The 17851-nt window shown below is 49.8% G+C and overlaps 5 protein-coding genes across 5 annotated transcripts; 3 read left to right on the plus strand and 2 right to left on the minus strand.

Annotated features, from left to right (window-relative positions):
* Positions 1-306: 306 nt before the first annotated feature.
* CABS01_07825 (cytochrome P450) lies at positions 307-1780 on the minus strand (the record flags this gene model as incomplete). The annotated part of the gene is made up of 4 exons (XM_060541187.1): positions 307-633; positions 708-1058; positions 1124-1422; positions 1477-1780. 4 exons carry the CDS (start codon positions 1778-1780, stop codon positions 307-309), a joined length of 1281 nt encoding a protein of 426 aa, XP_060402687.1.
* Positions 1781-3645: 1865 nt separating this feature from the next.
* Positions 3646-10210, plus strand: CABS01_07826 (beta-ketoacyl synthase domain-containing protein; the record flags this gene model as incomplete). The annotated part of the gene is made up of 5 exons (XM_060541188.1): positions 3646-3941; positions 3999-4284; positions 4348-5919; positions 5979-6915; positions 6981-10210. The coding sequence occupies 5 exons, from the start codon at positions 3646-3648 to the stop codon at positions 10208-10210; spliced, it is 6321 nt and encodes a 2106-aa protein (XP_060402688.1).
* Positions 10211-10797: 587 nt separating this feature from the next.
* On the plus strand, positions 10798-11756 carry CABS01_07827 (3-oxoacyl-(acyl-carrier-protein) reductase; the record flags this gene model as incomplete). The annotated part of the gene is made up of 2 exons (XM_060541189.1): positions 10798-10865; positions 10952-11756. The coding sequence occupies 2 exons, from the start codon at positions 10798-10800 to the stop codon at positions 11754-11756; spliced, it is 873 nt and encodes a 290-aa protein (XP_060402689.1).
* Positions 11757-12734: 978 nt separating this feature from the next.
* CABS01_07828 (cytochrome P450) lies at positions 12735-14618 on the plus strand (the record flags this gene model as incomplete). Its single annotated transcript, XM_060541190.1, has 7 exons — positions 12735-12791; positions 12854-12966; positions 13016-13125; positions 13191-13450; positions 13519-13591; positions 13655-14205; positions 14271-14618. 7 exons carry the CDS (start codon positions 12735-12737, stop codon positions 14616-14618), a joined length of 1512 nt encoding a protein of 503 aa, XP_060402690.1.
* A 446-nt stretch (positions 14619-15064) lies between these two features.
* CABS01_07829 (uncharacterized protein) lies at positions 15065-17070 on the minus strand (the record flags this gene model as incomplete). Its single annotated transcript, XM_060541191.1, has 7 exons — positions 15065-15144; positions 15204-15382; positions 15443-15902; positions 15972-16495; positions 16570-16754; positions 16813-16869; positions 16927-17070. 7 exons carry the CDS (start codon positions 17068-17070, stop codon positions 15065-15067), a joined length of 1629 nt encoding a protein of 542 aa, XP_060402691.1.
* Between the last annotated feature and the right edge of the window lie 781 nt (positions 17071-17851).

Genomic DNA, 17851 nt, shown 5'->3' on the forward strand with positions numbered 1-17851 from the left:
TCAGTCTTAGGACAAGTCTCAGTGGAAGGTACTCCAACAATGTCAGGGTCTTCCCCGCAGTAAACGTTATACGAAGGGTCGTTTCAAGCCTAGGACCTCGGACTGATGCATTGTATTTGCACAAATTATGAGGAGACAAGATGCTCTGATGGGTATGCATGGTTACGCCAGGCTTATGTGCATGCTGCCCACCTTCCGTGTTTGGTTGCAATATGCAGGCGAAGTACATACATAATGTGCGGAAAGCCTCCACTACGTGCACGGCTTTGTTTAGCCACAAGCTTCAAGGCTGGATGAAGGTTTGCCTCATCGCTTGACTGGCTTGAGATACACATTTAGAGACGGCTTTTGCCACACGATATAAACTTTTTGACCCTTTATCCAGTCACTGCCCTCGTCCGCTAGCTTCAGATCGAAGCTGAACAAAATCCTTGCTAGGATAAGACGCATCTCAGAGTATGCGAGGTTGCGACCGACACAGTCTGCGTGGCCCATGCTGAAAGGTTGGAATGCGTCCAGCCTATCCTTCGAGAAGCTCGGATCTCCGAGGAAACGCTCGGGATGATATTCTAAGGGTTTAGTAAAGTTCAGTTCGTTATGATACATCGCCCACTGCCAAGTAGCGACAAGACACTGTGTCAGAATGAAAAGAGTCAGCACTTTGCTGGGAATGAAGCAGGGCATTATTCAGTAGAGGGGTCACTTACACCTTCGGGTACGATATTGCCATCAATGATAGCGGTACCATGCGTGACTCGTCGGGGCAACCAAGAAGGAACTACCGGGAACACACGCAGCGCCTCGTCCAGGCAGGCCAACATGTAAGGGAGTTTGTTGACGGATAGAAGAGTAATGTCTGACGGATCAGAAAATGAAGATCTGACTTCTTCTACAACTTTCTGATATGCCTCAGGATTCGATAGCAGAAGGAACGAAGTTGCCGTGAGCAGCGTCGCTGTGGTCTCTGACCCAGCCGCGATGAGAAGCGTCGAATTCTGGACAAGGCGATCCATGTCAAGCTTCTGCTCTCTCTGATTAGTCCCGCTCTGCTCTGGTATCTGAGACAATATGATCGCACGTCCAACACTGAGAAAATCAGGGGCGAGAAAAGGATCGAACGTACCATTCCTTCTTTGTTATTGAGCAGGGACTCAATGATATCTGCTTGTTTACCCGACTGAATGCGACTTTGTAACTTCTGAATCGTGTAACCCATAAATTCCAACTTGTTCTTGGCGAGTATCTTCATGATAATAGCTGTGATAAACCTCAATCCCTGCCGGTTCAGCTCACCGATCCACTCAATCTCTTTCTGCTGAAATGCAATGATCTTTACCCAGGGATGATATTCTGCTGACTCGAGGCATCCAAAAGAGCTGGAGAAAGCAAGTTCGCCAAGGATGTCGAAGGTGCAGAAGTTAACTGACAGCCTAATGTTAGCATCAGACGGAACTTCGATGTAATCCCAGCACTCACACCAGTCACGGAGATCAAGCGCGCGGGTACCATCATCGCAGTTCTCATGAAGTCGCTTGAGAAGCAAGTCAACGTAACCGCCGATCATCGGTTCTTGCTCCTTCATGCCACGATCCGAAAAATACGGTGAAACCCACTTGCGTAGTCTCGCGTGTTCCTCGGGCCCAGCGTTCAGCAAGCTAATGGGTCCTTCCGGTCCTTCACGGTAGTACTCGTATGCTTTCTCAAATTGGCCGCGACGACGCATGCCGTAGATGTCCTTCCAGGCGTTTCCTTCGATGAAGCCAAGGTTATTGGGCCCCATTCTGACGACTGGGCCGTACTTCTTGAACAAGGATTCTGCATAGAATGGCAGCTGCCCTTTCACTCCTGCAATCACAAACGGAAGGTTTGTCAAGCGGTTCAGAATTGGACCTGGATATTTATTGAGCGGATGAAAGAAAGCCCTGTAGACCGCTAAACAGGACAAGTACGCCGCAAACTAATTCTGTCAGCCAAGTATAGACCTGGAGTGCTTGCGGTATCTCACCAGACCGGATATCAAGACCGCCCAGCGGCTGACCCCTTCAAGTTCAGCAATGCATGAGAAGAAAGACATTGTGAATAAGGATCAAGAGACAAAAGGTCGTGCATGCAACACGTCGCAAGTTCTTTGCCCCTGTAGAACTTATTGATTGAAGATGATAACCGCGGATTGCCAATTTTATTCAGTTGAGGTGAGGTAGGTGAGCTCGAACAAAACGAACAAATGGCACAGGACCCTTTCGCAAGATAACATCAAGCTGCATTTGGACACGTTGGATATGTTTCAACTGGCTAAATTCGCTGTCCTTCATGCTTGACGGAGGCTTTCGCTCTCTTGCCACGCGTTCTCATCTTTAATCGCTCTGGTACCAGTATTAGCAACTGAATCCGCACGCCATGCGGGAGAGCTTTTCGGATCTGAAACTTGGCACCGCGTCTCCAGAGTGTTGTGTCGATCGACTCCGGCGTCTTTCCAGCCAACTTAACCGGCATATTGAACCAAGATGTCGGTGCACCGTAACTTGGTGGCCAAGGGTCAAGGACGAACAGAAGCCGAATGATGGGAGCCTAGGTATGACCTGCCCACGGCTTGTCTCAGAAACTATAGGCTGAGATCTGATAGGGTACCGTAGAGAGGCATTTCTGATTCATAGCAGGACAAACATATGTCTCCGATCTCACGGACTTCTCCTCCGGCAACATATCAGCTGTCTCCGGCACGTAATTCGAGTCGTGAGATGCCTCACCAAAGCGAACCACAAGCATAATGAGCCGGCATTTTAGGTTAGCTGGCCGCATATCATAGTTGCGCGCTTGGAGACGTAGCATGTTCGTAAGTGAATGACTCGTCTTCATTGCACTAGCAAATAATCATTGGCGATCCCGCATATGCCTCACTCTCATTGGAAACCTAATGCTTGACTGAGGATCAAGATCCAAGTACGGATGACGGGAGGTCTTGGCGTCCCAGAAGCTGAGGCGTTCCGCAGGCTCGGGCGCCATTCAGCCTCTCGCTTCGGATTCTGGAACATTGACTTTGCTTATGGCCGATGCAGATCATATTTGCCATGTTAAGCATCGATATTCTAGTTTCGCCGCGTCACCACTTTCTCTGTACGAGCACCAACCTGGCTGGTGCCCGGCGGAGGAGTCCGGAGCCAGGCTTTGGCCACCTCTTGAGCCACATACGGGCGTTCGGGAATCGCCGCCGGCTGGCTGTCTCAACCTGAACCATGATTCTTAGAAACCTTGGTCCAATCGGAGGTTTCATGAAGACAACAGAATGACACTCCCTACTAGTTCCAGGTCACTTTCCTAATTGGGACATCGGTATCCGTACAGGCTCTACTTCTCGTGGACACTCTTACGTATCAGGGTCACTAGATGTTGACAGATAAGTGAGTCTGTCGGCGATAATGAGATGGCTGTCTTGAACTACAACTTAAGGTCTCCGGCAATTGAGAGAAACTACAGATACACATGAATATCATCGTAGCTCCTTATCTCGGATGTTGCAAAAGGCCGGTTGTGTCGTCCTAGCTACTTCACCCATCACAGCGATTCTTTTGGCGCTGCAAATGAAAAACGCTTCTCTCATATGACTTCAGGAGCGCCAGTAATTTCTTTCCATTATTGATGCCCAAGATGGCAGACTCACAGAAGACTATTCTATTTTTTGGTGATCAGACCGATCCGTGGGTCGATGGCATCGACTACATCATGAAGCAGGCTGGCCTGGCGCCATGGCTTCAGGTTTTTATGAGTGATCTGTGCAAGAAGGTCAAATCGGAGCTCAAAAACTTCGAAAGCGTTATCACAGACAGTCTCGGAGACTTTTCAAGCATCTACGAATTGGCTGAGAAATACCGCCACTCAGTCGACGAGACTGGCGTTGCTAATGCAATCCTCATCTATACAATGAGAGCAGCAATGCTCCTCCAGTATGTCCCAAATCCTCAGTGATATTCAAGCACAATATACTGACATAGATTTAACAGATGCATCAGGCGTGAACCCAATCTCTTAGCAAAGTCTGATGACGGGCCCGAGTGGCTAGGCATTTCAGGAGGTCTTATGAGCCTATCACCATTGGCAGCTGCCAAGGACTTTGATACCCTCTACGCCGGCTGTCTTGAGGCAGCTGGTCTCTTGTGTAGGGTCTGCAAATTTTGCTACATCCAGTCAAGAGCTACAGAAGATTGCTCTGGAACATGGGGTTGGGCCGTCCTAGGGATCTCGAACGAGGACCTTCGCTCTGCTCTGGAGCAATTCCAGACGAACCTGGTAAGTTCTAAATCCTCCTTGTAAACAAACCTCCTTGAATGGATCTTCTAACTGGCTTGAAAGGGCATTCCAACCGCGAAGAAGGCACAAGTTGGTGTCACTGGAGACCGCTGGGCTAGCATCATCGGTCCACCATCCATCCTGGAGCAATTTCTGAACGAGTGCCCAGCTGTCAGTGGCCTCCCAAGAAACAAGCTTAATATCAGATCCCTTCAACACGCTATTCCAATGACCTCAGCTGACCTAGACTATGTGATTGGGGAGTCTGCTCTTGTCAAAAGTCAACTCGACTCACAACACAGAGTCTGGGGTACCGACGATCCGTCAGCTACATATGAGACGTTTGGCGATTTGCTACGAACCGCGGTTTCGCAATCTGTGTCTCAGCCTCTGGACATCGTAGAGGTCGTTGCCGAAATGAATAAGCATCTTGGATCTTGCCAGCAAGTCGACATCAAAGTCATCGGCACCAGCAGTCACACTTCCTACCTTACAACAGCATTGAAACAACAGGGAAGAACAATCAATGTCCAGCATGAAATAGGCGCCAACCAGAGGAATCAGCAAGATCGACCGTCTGATCGCATAGCAATTGTTGGCATGGCTGGAAGAGGCCCTGGCAGTGATGACCTAGATGAGTTCTGGAACGTTCTCATGACTGGTCAAGATCTCCATCAAGAAATCCCTCCGGATCGGTTTGACCTCGATGAGTTCTTCGCAGCAGAGCATAGCCACGATGGCGTCAAATGCACGACGGCGGCTCGATACGGTTGTTTCATGAAGAAGCCCGGAGAGTTCGATGCTCGGTTCTTCCGCATCTCTCCTAGAGAGGCAATGTTTATGGACCCTGGCCATCGACAATTCCTCATGAGTTCATATGAGGCTCTTGAGACAGCTGGGTATTCTGACGGCAAGACTAGGGATATTGACCCGAATAGAATTGGTGTCTTTTACGGACAAAGCAATGATGACTGGAATGCTATGGCACATCATTTGAAGGGATGTGATGCATATACACTGCAGGGAGCACAGAGAGCATTCGGAGCTGGCCGTCTTGCCTTCCAGATGAACTGGGAGGGACCAACGTATTCTTTAGATTCGGCATGCGCGTCAACTTCATCTTCCATCCATCTCGCCTGCATGAGCTTAATATCAGGCGATATCGACATGGCTGTCTCTGGTGCTGCAAATGTCGTCGGATATCCTCATTCCTGGACGAGTCTCAGCAAATCTGGTATCTTATCCAACACTGGCAATTGCAAGCCATTCCGCGAGGACGCCGATGGCTATTGTCGAGCTGACTTCGTCGGAAGTGTGGTGCTCAAGAGACTTGACGACGCCATCGCCCACAATGACAATATTCTTGCTGTCATTGGGGGCTCAGGGAGAAACCATAGCGGGAATTCTCCGTCCATCACGACCTCGGATGCCGGCGCGCAAGAACGGCTTTACCGCCAGGTCTTGAGGCGATCTGGCGTCCTTCCAGACGAGATATCTTATGTCGAGATGCACGGGACTGGAACCCAGATTGGTGATCCCGCTGAGATAGGTGCGGTGTCCAACGTCTTCAAACGTCGTCGTGGCGATCCTTTGATAGTCGGATCTATCAAGGCCAATATTGGCCACAGCGAAGCCGTAAGACCACCCGAATGTTGCCAATTAGGGATTCTTTGAGCTAATGAGATTTCAAACAGGCTGCTGGAATATCATCGTTGCTCAAGTGTGTCCTGATGTTCCAAAACGATACAATTCCGCCACAAGCAGGCATGCCTCAGAAGCTGAACCCCAAGTTCCCTTCGCTTGAAGACTCCAAGATGTCGATCCTCTCCGAGGCGAGGGATTTCAAGCCTGTGGGAAATAACACGAGACGGGTGATGCTGAACAACTTCGACGCAGCGGGTGGTAACGCTTGTCTGCTTATCGAGGACTATAGACCTACGTGGTCCGTGGACGAGGGCGTGCAAGTACCGTGGTCGAACCACGTCATTGTCACGTCCGCTAAGACGCAAGTATCGCTGCGTTCCAACCAACGCAGGCTTCTTCAATATCTTCAGGCGAATCCCACCGTCCGTATTCAAGACGTTGCTTACACAACTACCGCAAGGCGAACGCATCACTCGCTCAGATCCACATACACCGCATCATCGACATTAGAACTCATTGCCAAATTGAGATCAGACATTGATGCCCAGAATGATGTCACAAAGATCAAGCCTTCCGTTTCCAAGCAGGTTGTCTTCGTTTTCACTGGTCAGGGTTCCCATTATGGCGGCATGGGCAGTGAGCTGTACAAGACAAGTCATGTCTTCCGGGAAGTGGTTGATCACTGCGTCAAAATTTGCGCTGATTATGGCTTCCCATCGTTCTTGGACATCATCACGAAGCGTGCCACTGACACATCCACGAAGATCTCTGCCCAGATCCAGCTTGCCGTCTTGACTTTGGAGATTGCCTTGGCTTCTGTGTGGCGTTCAGAAGCTGGCATTGTGCCGTCCGTTGTTATGGGCCACTCCCTCGGCGAATATGCCGCTCTTCACGTTGCTGGCGTACTCTCTTTGACCGATGTGCTGTATCTGGTCGGGAAACGTGCAGAGTTGCTCAGCGAATTATGCGAGACTGGCGCTTGTGCAAGTAAGTAGACTCGAGCTCGAAGCAGTACGCCGGAAGGATAACTACTAACTCGCTGGCGCCTCTAGTGTTAGCAGTAGCTGCATCCTTTGAGGTCACTCAGGACTATATTGATGCCAGAAAAGACGGAATCTGTTCGATATCTTGCTCTAACAGTCCACGCACCACCGTTGTCGGTGGATTGCAGGATGATGTTGAGCAGCTTGCAGCGGACATGGCAGAATTCCGTCCTAAGTTGCTACCGGTACCATACGCCTTTCATTCCTTCCAAATGGATCCCATTCTGGATCAATTCGTCACTCTCGCTCGAGGAGTAACGTACTCGCCGCCCAGGATCCCAGTTGCTTCTACTCTGCTTGCGAAGATTGTTGATTCCTCCGGAACCTTTGATGCAATCTATATGGGCCAGCAAACTCGTCAGAGAGTGCAGTTCACAGACACTATTGCGGTTGTCAAGGAACATCTAGGTGATGTGGTGTGGGTCGAACATGGTCCAAGCCAAGTCTGCGGTTCCTTTGTACAGGCAACCTTGGGTTCTGCCGTGTCTTCCGGCTCCATCATGTCGACGCTCGACAAGTATGCTGACAATTGGATGTCTATCACAAAATGTCTTGCGAAGCTTTACGATCAAGGTTTAGAGATCGACTGGCTCCGACTATATCGCCCTTACTCAAGTAGCGTCCAGCTGTTGACGCTCCCGACGTACGCGTGGGACTTGCAAGATTTCTGGATCACTTACACCGAGAAGGGCGACGGGGTACGCGGAAGCCTCGCGGCTGATTCCCAGGTCGGCCCGAAGCAAATATCTACCTGTGCGCAGAGCATTGTTGCAGAGAGGTCGACGAGCAGTGAGTCCGAGGCTACTTTCAGGGCCCTCATTGCCGATCCAGGGATGGATGCCCTCATCGAAGGCCATCGGATCCGCGACATGGCAATTTGCCCCGGAAGCGTGTTCTGCGATGCTGCTTCTACTGTTGCCAAGCACGTGTTCGAAGGCATGGGCATGACGCGGGATATGAAGCAGCCTGCGCTGACGATCCGCAATCTCTCACTACGGCGTCCACTGCGCAAGAAGGTTAATGGATCGACTGAGGAACTTGTCACAACTGCGAATGTGAAGAAGCTCACTAATGATCTTGCTACAGTAACTTTTCACTCATCTGAGCAAACTCTGGGCAGCTGCACAGTCTCCATATGCGAGGCGGACTCCATCAAAGCTGGTTGGGAGAAGGTATCATTCTTCATCCAGGCTAGGATGGATGACGTGATCAAGAGCGCCAAGGAGGGACGTGGCCACAGGATCCAGCCAGACATATTCTACGCGCTCTTTTCAAACACAGTCAGGTACTCTCCATCTTTCAAATGCGTCAAGGGAGCATATGTCTCCGATGATTTCCAGGAGGCTGCCGCAGAGATCGTCCTGGGCTCTGATCCTATCGGAACCTGCTTCACCTCGTCACCATATCATGGCGAAAGCCTAGTGCACCTGGCGGGTTTTGTGCTTAACGCCAATCCAAGTCGACCGCGTGCCTCTGATACCACGTTCATGATGGACAATCTTGAGAGCGTTGAGCTACCAGATTTCGGAGCTCTAGTGCCGGGTAAATCATACCTTACTCTCGCCAGAGTCTCACGCAGAACCGAGGACTCTGCAACTTGCGATGTCTGGGTCTTTGACTCTGACTCGTCGGAAATGGTGATGCAATGTTCAGGTTTGCGGTTTCACGAGGTCAGCAACACTGTTCTAGACCGGCTTTTGGGAAAGACAAGAGTATCGGTTGCAGCACCTGGCGATTATCAACTTCCGACGAACACGAATGTGGCGGCAGTAAGGGCTCCACAACCTTCCGCCAAGAAGCATGCCTACAGTCGCTCAGACGCCTCAGAGATGACCAAAGTTGAAGAGGGTTTGAGCTCACAGAATGAAGTTTTTGCTTCTATTCTGGAGAGCATCTCAAGAGAGACAGGCACAGACTCGGCGCAACTCACGGATGACACTGCTACGGCAGATGTTGGGGTTGATTCCATCATGGCCATTGAGATTACCGCTGCTGTCAAGAAGCAGACCGGCATCGATCTTCCGGTGTCCACTCTCATCGACTATCCGACGATTGGTGACCTGCGGAAGGCGTTTGGCGATGCAATTGGAACGACCGAGACTATTCACTCCTCGTCATCCTCACAGGCATCGACCTCTCCGCCGTCTGTCAGTGAGGAGGAGATGTCGGATGAAAGTCTGTCTACTAGCTGCCCGACACCCGAGATCCCCTCTCACTGGGTATTGCTCGATCAGAAAGATGTTGAAAAGCCAGTCGTTACTTCAATCTCGATACCGGAGAGTGAATCACTATTGCCAAATAAATCGGTTTCGCCTTCTGTGACGAAGAAGCAGCAAACAATCTCTCCACCACCGAAGGCGCGAGTAATCCTACTTCACGGCCGTTCGAAACCAGATCAGACGCCGTTGTACATGATCGCCGACGGAACTGGTACGATTGCTAGCTACATTCATCTGCCACCCTTTAACACTAAGACGGCAATTTATGGTGTTGACTCGCCCTTCATTCGCTGCCCAGAGCGGATGAACGCCGAGGTTGGCATTGAAGGAGCCGCGAAGTTGATTGTTGATGCCGTGATTGAGTCTCGGCCTCAAGGCGCACTGTACATTGGCGGTTTCTCCGGTGGCGGCATGCTCGGGTATGAGGTCTGCCGTCAATTAGGTGACCTCGGTCGTCAAGTCGATGGCCTACTGATCATTGACATTTGCTCACCACGCACCAAGACCGAAACTAGTCTTGTTAAAGTCCAGCCTGAGATAGGCTGGCAAATGTTCCAAAAGATGGCTGCACAGGACGCATTCTGGAATTCGACGGCCGAATCTGCGCCGATGCAACATCTGCTGGGGATTTTCAAAGCCGTGGCAACCTACCACCCGGAGCCCATGACTTCCCACCAGCGCCCCAAAAAGACTAGCATTGTTTGGGCAGAGAAGGGTATGGGCGGCCGCTGTGAGGGGAAGCCTGAACTGAAGCACGAGATGGTGGGCATGGGATTTCCAGCAGAAGCCTATCCTGGGTTCATGGAGGATCCAGCTTTAGGGGCTCTTGCCTGGGGCTTCCCTGACAAGCGCGGCTCTGAGGGCGCTTTGGGTCCTAATGGGTGGGACAAATACGTGGGAGAAGTTGGACAATGCTTGTCTGTTGATGCAGACCATCTTGAGATGCCGATGCCGGGACATGTGCACCTCATGAGGGAGAAAATTGAAGAGGCTCTCGCCTACTTTCAGGAAAGGAATTAAATAGTATTATTAGAGTTATAGACCTTTTAGTAAGATGTCTTTCAGCTTCTTCATCATTCCCGCTGTCCACGTAAATCGTTCTCAAATTAGGTACCTAACACAAGATTCTGTGCTTGGAGAGGTTTTCGCGCAAAGACTACACGAATCCTACACAAACAAGATCAAAAGATATCTAGAATTGGTCGAAGCGTAGAAGCCTCGCTGTTCCTAATGTTGAAGGTTACATTTTCGAGCCATAACTTGGCTACAAGTACAATGCGCTGCCCTTCGAACCAGCAGGATGTTTCACCTCTCCGAACCGGACTGAATTAGGTAAAAGTGCATCTTCTCCCGCCTCCGCTTCTCCGACTTGACTCAAACAGTGAGGCACACACCACCAAGTTAACACAACTCCATTGGAACACAGCGGTCCTCTTCGCTCTATGTACTAAAGACTCGGTTTTCGACCCGTGGGCGGATGCGCGACCTACCTGATGCTGTTCCAGCACTCAAGCTTACAACACACTGTTTCCGCCCTATTAAGAATACTGTAGCTTAAGCCAGCCGTCGCAACATCGTCAGGAGACACTCTCTTCGATTCGGTCAATATGAAATACACTCTCCCGAATCCATCTGTCCAAGAACAAGACTTGGCAGGAAAGTTTGCCATCGTTACGTGAGTTCGAACCTGTAACTTAATAAGCTGGGTGCTCCAGCAAAGATTCGAGGCCACTGAATTTTACCGTAGCTGATCTTATTTAGTGGCGCCTCGAGAGGTCTAGGGCGCGGCATAGCCTTCCACCTCGCTTCCCGGGGCTCAAACGTATTAGCGACATGCTCCAGCGAGACTTCACTCAAGAATGTCGTCTCCTTGCAGGAGGAAATTAGGTTGCTCTACCAAGAGAGAAATCCCCAGAACCACGCGACTCCACGAATTTTCGGTGTGGTTGCACCTCTCACAGAGCCGAGCAAGTGTTGCGACAACATTGTGGCTGCAGTGAAGGAACATTTCAGTGGCGCTGTCAACATCTTGGTACAGAATGCTGCCCTGCAAGAGACCATGCCAATTGAAGCCATTGATGAAGGACATGTGCGCCGCATGCTGACAGGGAATATTTCGACCGCTGTTCAACTTATCCAGGCCTTGTTACCGCACTTTGTTCCAGACAGCCGCATCGTCAATATTTCGTCTGAGGGAGCGCGCCAGAGTCAGCCAGCTCCAGTAACATTGCTCTACGGGGCCTGTAAGGCAGCGTTAGAGTCCATGACAAGGGTCTGGGCGGATGCTCTGGGGACGCGGGCTGGCATGGAGAGGACAACCGTTAATTCACTAATTGTCGGAGTCACGAAGACCGGTGATACAGCCAATGGGTTGCCCGAAGGACTACCTGATATCGAACCTGTCCGCCAACTCATAAAGTTTAAGATGGAAGCTTGTAGCGTGGATAGGAGGCTGGGTGAAGTAGATGATGTCGCTGAAATTGTTGGCTGGCTCTGCTGTGAGAAGAGTCGATGGGTGTCCGGGAGCGCCGTATGCGCCAACGGAGGAACGGTCAAAATACTGTGAAAGATGAGATCTTAGCACTGAGGGCACAGCGAACGAATTGCAATTCTATCATTGTCTTTCTGATAGGGAAGCGTCTGGTTACTTTGTGGACATGACATCCGGGAATGTCACTGCGGTCTGGTCTCCTTCTTTGAAACTTGGCTGCTCAACATCTCATCGACATCGGGGGCGAGCGTAGGACTTCGTGGCTATCGTAATTCAATGAGCTCTACGAATAACCAATTCACTTAACCCCCCTCCCCCGGATTAGACCATAGGAACTCAATTAAGGCCAGAGCCCCAGATGGCTAGCCATTCAACTCACCAAGCAAGAGGCCTTTACAAAATTCAAGTGGTCCCTGTCAGACTGACATTGAGGCATCTCTTTGGCGAGGGCTGCAGTCTGGAGTTGGGTTTGCACAGGGCTGTACTTGTGGCCTGTGGTTAGAAGTCAAGGGCCATTCTTCCAGCAGCAATCCAGTCTGCTGATTGCAACGCAATTACTGCTCAAGTCATATGAAACAGTGCATTCACGCCGGACTCTACGCCGGAGCTGTCTCCGAGACGTCCGATGCCCTCCGAGCTGGTCACAACCACGCGTGCCGAAACTTCCAAATGACTCGGTCGCAGGATTTACACTAGCAAAAGGTATGGGCCAAGAAGTGTTGCATCCCTATGGGTGGGCAGAAACAGTATTAGGACCTAAAGCATTGACCTTTACTGCAATGAGGATTGTCGTCAGTAGCGCCTCGATGGCGCGACGTCAACTTTGATCCCCATGATCTACAACCTAGCCACACAATTATCAGCGTCTTAGAAATCGTTCTTCGAAGAAATTTGAGAGTCTCCGCAAGCTCAACTGCTTTCAGCTCCATTTTGCGAAGGTTCGCGATTTTAGGCGAGAACCAAGTCACCACCAAAGCGATGGATAAGATGACAAGGGAAATGAACTTCAACACGCTCCATGCTGTATCAGGGAAAGGAATAAGCGAGTTTACCATGGAACACCTCAAAAACGCATCAATCAGCTCATGGCTTTCAGTCATCGCTCTATCGGTTAGTCAACAAAGACTACGATCTCTCTAATCACGGCTTGGACTTCGCTAAGAATAACCCAGTTCACAGCATATTGGCTCCTATTGATAGGATACCGCCTAACCCTACACCCATATGCAAAGTATCCTGGCCCTAGAATTGCTGCAGTCTCCGAATTGTGGTTTGCGTATTACTGGTAACAAACTTCACTCCAAAGATTAATTCCGGTGTCTGACAATGCGTAGGCTACGCGGTCGCTGGCCATGGGCAGTTGAGAAGGGGTTTGAAGAGTATGGCGATGTCGTACGAATCGCACCTAATGAGATCGCCATATTTGGGTACAAGCCGATAGTTGGTAAGTTTGTATTCTGTGAACATTTTTGCATCTATCAGACGCTCACAAGATACCCTTCATCCTAGACGTCTTGTTGCCTGGAAAAACGGATGATGCGCAGGCTTTCTTGAAGACCGAAGAGCTTGGAGCTCTTGCAGGAAAGCACAAGGGTTTTGCTGCTGATACAGATCCAAAAATCCATCGTTATGTCAGAAAGGCCATGGAACCAAGCTTCAACATGAATGCGATCAAGCGATGGCAGGAGCCCGTCTTGCATAAGCATTACGACCGATTCATTCGGAAGGTCGATGAGGCTTGCCGAAGGGGTCCTATCAACTTGACGGAGGTAAGTGGCAATACATCAGTGCAGGGGGATGCATTTGAGGTTAGGTCAAACTCAGGCTGACCTTCCAGTGGAATGAGTGGCTAAGCATGGATCTTGCCGGTGACTTGACATTTGGACATGACTACGGCAACATAGAAAAGGGTAAGTTATGGAAATCAAAGATGACAGGCAATTTCTAATCACTGAACAATCGAACTATAATAGGTAAAGCCGGAGAGTTCCTGGAGACATTTTCAAAGTTGAGCTTCTGGGGCACCGTGAACCAGGTCTCTACACGCTTCCCCCTTCTTTACCCGTTCGTGCTGCTTGCCTTAAGTCCTAGCTTAGCGACAGTGGCGCCGAAACTCCAGCGCATCAACAGTAAGTATATCAACGATCGAATCCGCCTCAGAGATTCCCTCGAACACGAAGACTTCATGTCATCTCTTATTAAAGAGGGTGGAGAACCGCCCGAAGTCGACTTTCTTGTTGCACAGAGCATGAACGTGGTCATAGGCAACGCCGAAGCCACTTCCAACATGTTCACGGTGTCAGTACATTTTCTCGGCATGCATCAAGACAAACTCGAAAAGCTAAAGATGGATATTCGGGATCGATTTACTTCCTACGAGGACATCAAATCCGACAATGTGCAGAATATTGTATGGCTCAATGCTGTCATCAACGAGGGTCTTCGACTAGCCACTCAGGGCACTTCCGGTTTACCTCGCATCAGCCCTGGCGGTTTCGTTGATGGCCACTACATTCCGAAAGGGGTAATATTAAGACCTTGGCATCTAGTTGTGTAGATCAATTTCTGCTAACCCTCATCTGCATTTAGTACCGCGTTCAAACTAGCTTCTGGGCAGTCTTCCACTCGGAGCGTTACTTTGCGAAACCACGAGAATTTCACCCGGAGAGATGGCTTCCGAAAGATCATCCAGATTATGGAAAAGAATTTGAAAATGACAAGCTTTCTGTTTTCCAGCCTTTCAGTATCGGCACCCGAGGCTGCATAGGTCGTAAGACGGGGCTCTTGCAGGCGCAGCTGATGATCTCCAAGATGGTGTGGGCCTTGGACTGGGAGCACGTCAATCAAGGCGAGATGGACTGGGAACGAGATCTAAGAAGATACGCTATGAACCAATTGCCCCAGGTCGTTGTCCGTTTCCAGAAGAGATCTACATAGTTACGAATCGAAGTGTGTTTTTACAAGAGAGTAACAAATCTTGTTGTTGTAATCATCGTAGATATGCTTTCATGCACAAGTACTCATACATGCCTCCTGCAGTCTAGACTGAGATTCCACTGGAGCTTGCAAAATTCATTTAAGTCCTTAAAACAAATCGTACGGATAACCACTCACATCATAGCGGTGTGGAGAGAAATTGAGCCAAAGCCTTCCTGAATATTGAATACCTAGCAATTTGAGACAACGTGAACCCAGCTTCCCGGCAAAATGTGTCGTCATTCACCTTGCAACTGTTCTAAGCAGCCTCTAGGTAGCTCTTCCATGGTGCCATCTCTCAACCTACCTTCAGGCGGAGGCACGGACAAACATATCCTCCAGTCTTCTATATCTATGTGCCCTTCTTCAATGCGTCTCATCATTCTTTGTACTACTGCTTTGCTCTCCTATGCGGCAAGTCCCCGGAGGAAGTGGTGTTTGGCATAGAGACTGGTTATCCATCTTCTATTCAACTTTCCAAATATGTCTGTTGAGATTGACTGTTAGAATCTTCATGAAATCCGGGAAAAGCCTGTTGCTACTCACACATAGGAATGCAGGTGGTGAAAAGCCCGAGGGAGACAGTTCCTAGGACCATAAAGACAGTCCCAGGCCCAGCTTCAGTAGTCCACGTATTGATGAATATTGAAAAAGAATAAAACAAGAAGTTCTTAAGCATCATTTGTACAATGAAAATCTCGCTGGATCGTTGTGTGAATGTGTCCCTAACACCCTGCCGTTAGCTTGATATTCCCGCAATCTTCCAAGATAAAGATGACGCTCACAAGATATAAAGCCCAGCAGAAGTCGAGGGGACCGAAATACTAAAAGCCATACAACCTAAGCAGAAAGCCCCTAGGAAGTACCCGTTCGTAGAGGGGTGATCGACCACCCACATGAGCAGGAACCAACCGAGCCCACTCAGGGCGGCACCAAGTATGTTGACAGGGATCCGGAATTCTGCCTCATAGACGCCGCCATTCCATTTCGACATGATCATCGCAGACCAGTCGCAGAGTGAGCCAACAGGAATGGCAAACAAACCGCCAATCAGTGCGCCAGCCCAGAAAAAGCCATTTTGCTCAATGTTGAGGTTGTAAGGTGGCATCGACCAGATCTGAGATAGAATGTAGCTGGATGCCACAAAGCAAGCATTGAGAACCGCACTGACGGTCAGAATCCAAAGCACAGCTGGGTTAATGAAGTTGACGAAGAGTTCAGCTAGCAAACGAATGATGTTCTTATCTGTGTACGTCTGTCGAGACTATGGTGATAGCATCTGCGCCAAAGTCTTCTTTGGGACGATGACCGCACCAGTCTCGGCGATGGTGTTCTTGGCTGCTGTGATGTCGATGTCGAGATGCCCTTTGACGGCCGTAGTCTCCGCGTCGCTGTTGGATTGAGAACTCGAAGCTATATCTTGCTGGGTAACAGCTGGTCGTTTGAACTGCATTTCAGGGAGCAAAGCAACTGTCATGATGAGCCCCGCGAGGTTGAATGGCAGTTCGGCGATGAACAGGACCTTGTAACCAAGGCGCTCTGCCATGAATCCGCTGACAATTGATGTCATCGAAACAGTGCAAGCTGACGAGGCGACCACCATGGCAATCCTCCAGCCGCGCTCATGAAGATAGAATAAATCCCCAATTGCCGCAAGCGCTAAACTCTCCCAAGCGGTAGCACCCAGTCCTTGAATCATACGACCAGCGAATATTGTGTTATACTGGGACCTTTGAGACCCTGCTATACAGACTGCGGTGCCGAGGGTTCCGGCAATGGCGGCGAAGAGAAACTGCGGGCGTTTTCCATACTTCTGGGCAAGGATCGAAACCAAGGGCCTGTGGTAGAGCGCATATTAAAAACAAGGCTCAGGCAAAGAAAAGGCTTTTAGTAGGAACGAGGGACTGCAAACCCTATAGCCGCAACAACGAGGAGATGGTAACCAGACAACTCAGCAACTTTTGTGATGCTTACGCCAAGGATGGGGGCAAGGGCAAACGTGGCCGGGCTAAGCATGGGACCAGGAAGCGAAGCGAAGATGATGGTGTTGAAAAAGATAACCCAAAAAGCCGCTTCCTTCTGCCAGTTGGTCCAGAGCTTCCCGCGTCATGTGCGTCAGAGAAATCATGTCCTTTACGTTGAAGGTTTGACTCACCAATGGGTCATTTGGATCGTTCAAGGATGGTTGAGGGACCAAGACCGTGTCAACTCCCTACCCGGATGTCAATATGATGTTTGGGATGATCATGGAGAATACTCAAGGTATTACCATGTAAATAGTTCTTTCGAGAATGCTACCCCGGCTTGGGGCGTCGTGGTCTGAATCATTTGTACTAGATGTTCTGACAAGATGAACGGTCCCTGTAAGAACTGCATCCTTTCCAAGTTTCGCGTCAATAATACCAAGAGGCATGTTTGGATGTGTCTTGTTAATTTGTTGGTGCTCGGTTGAGCTCTACGACATCAGAAGCTTTGGCAATTGATGGCGCCTATTATGTTTTTATTCACGAGCGATATCTCGAAAGGAGGAGATCTCAAAGTTTCATCGTGCAAACAGCTTCTTACGGCGTCACGATGATGTCTCAAAGACTTCTTAATTTCACACTCCGAGATGATCTGTTGTCACTGAGCGGCTTCCTCCTAGGTCTGAGGTCCGCCGGTTGTATGAAGATCGAATAACAGCCATTTTGTGTACAGGGCCTGCATAAGGCCCGCAAGCTTATTGTAACATGTTTTGCAAGGCTGGCACACGCCAGCTTCAACCTATAGAACCTCAATCGCGCTGTGGAATTTCTGAAAATGAATATTTGATGTTGATAAGATGGGCAATGGAGGTCGTCCTAACTTCTTAAATGTAACCTCGCGCTTCCGCGGGCGTCCGCCGGCGCTTGTGCCAAGGCAAATGTCTCCGACTGAGCTTCGGAGGTAACCCCACCGGCCCGGACCTTTGTCGTGGGCCCGAGATTAACTCTCCGAGCCAAGTCCCAGTACCGGTTTCACACCTTTCGTACCATACGATATCTCAACATGCTACATTCAGAGATCGGCGTTGTGCCGCAGAGCCAAACAATCCGTGTGATTTGTTCGTCTCGGGGTAGTCAGATAGCAAAGCGTTCCGTGCATATCGCTGCGAAAGTTGTGGCAGGTGCTGAATTTGGATCACTTGTGATGCTCGCCATGTACATTGGCATGGG

The sequence above is a fragment of the Colletotrichum abscissum genome (assembly GCF_030869225.1).
Source record: "Colletotrichum abscissum strain IMI 504890 chromosome Unknown Scaffold_17.1, whole genome shotgun sequence".
NCBI lineage: Eukaryota > Fungi > Ascomycota > Sordariomycetes > Glomerellales > Glomerellaceae > Colletotrichum > Colletotrichum abscissum.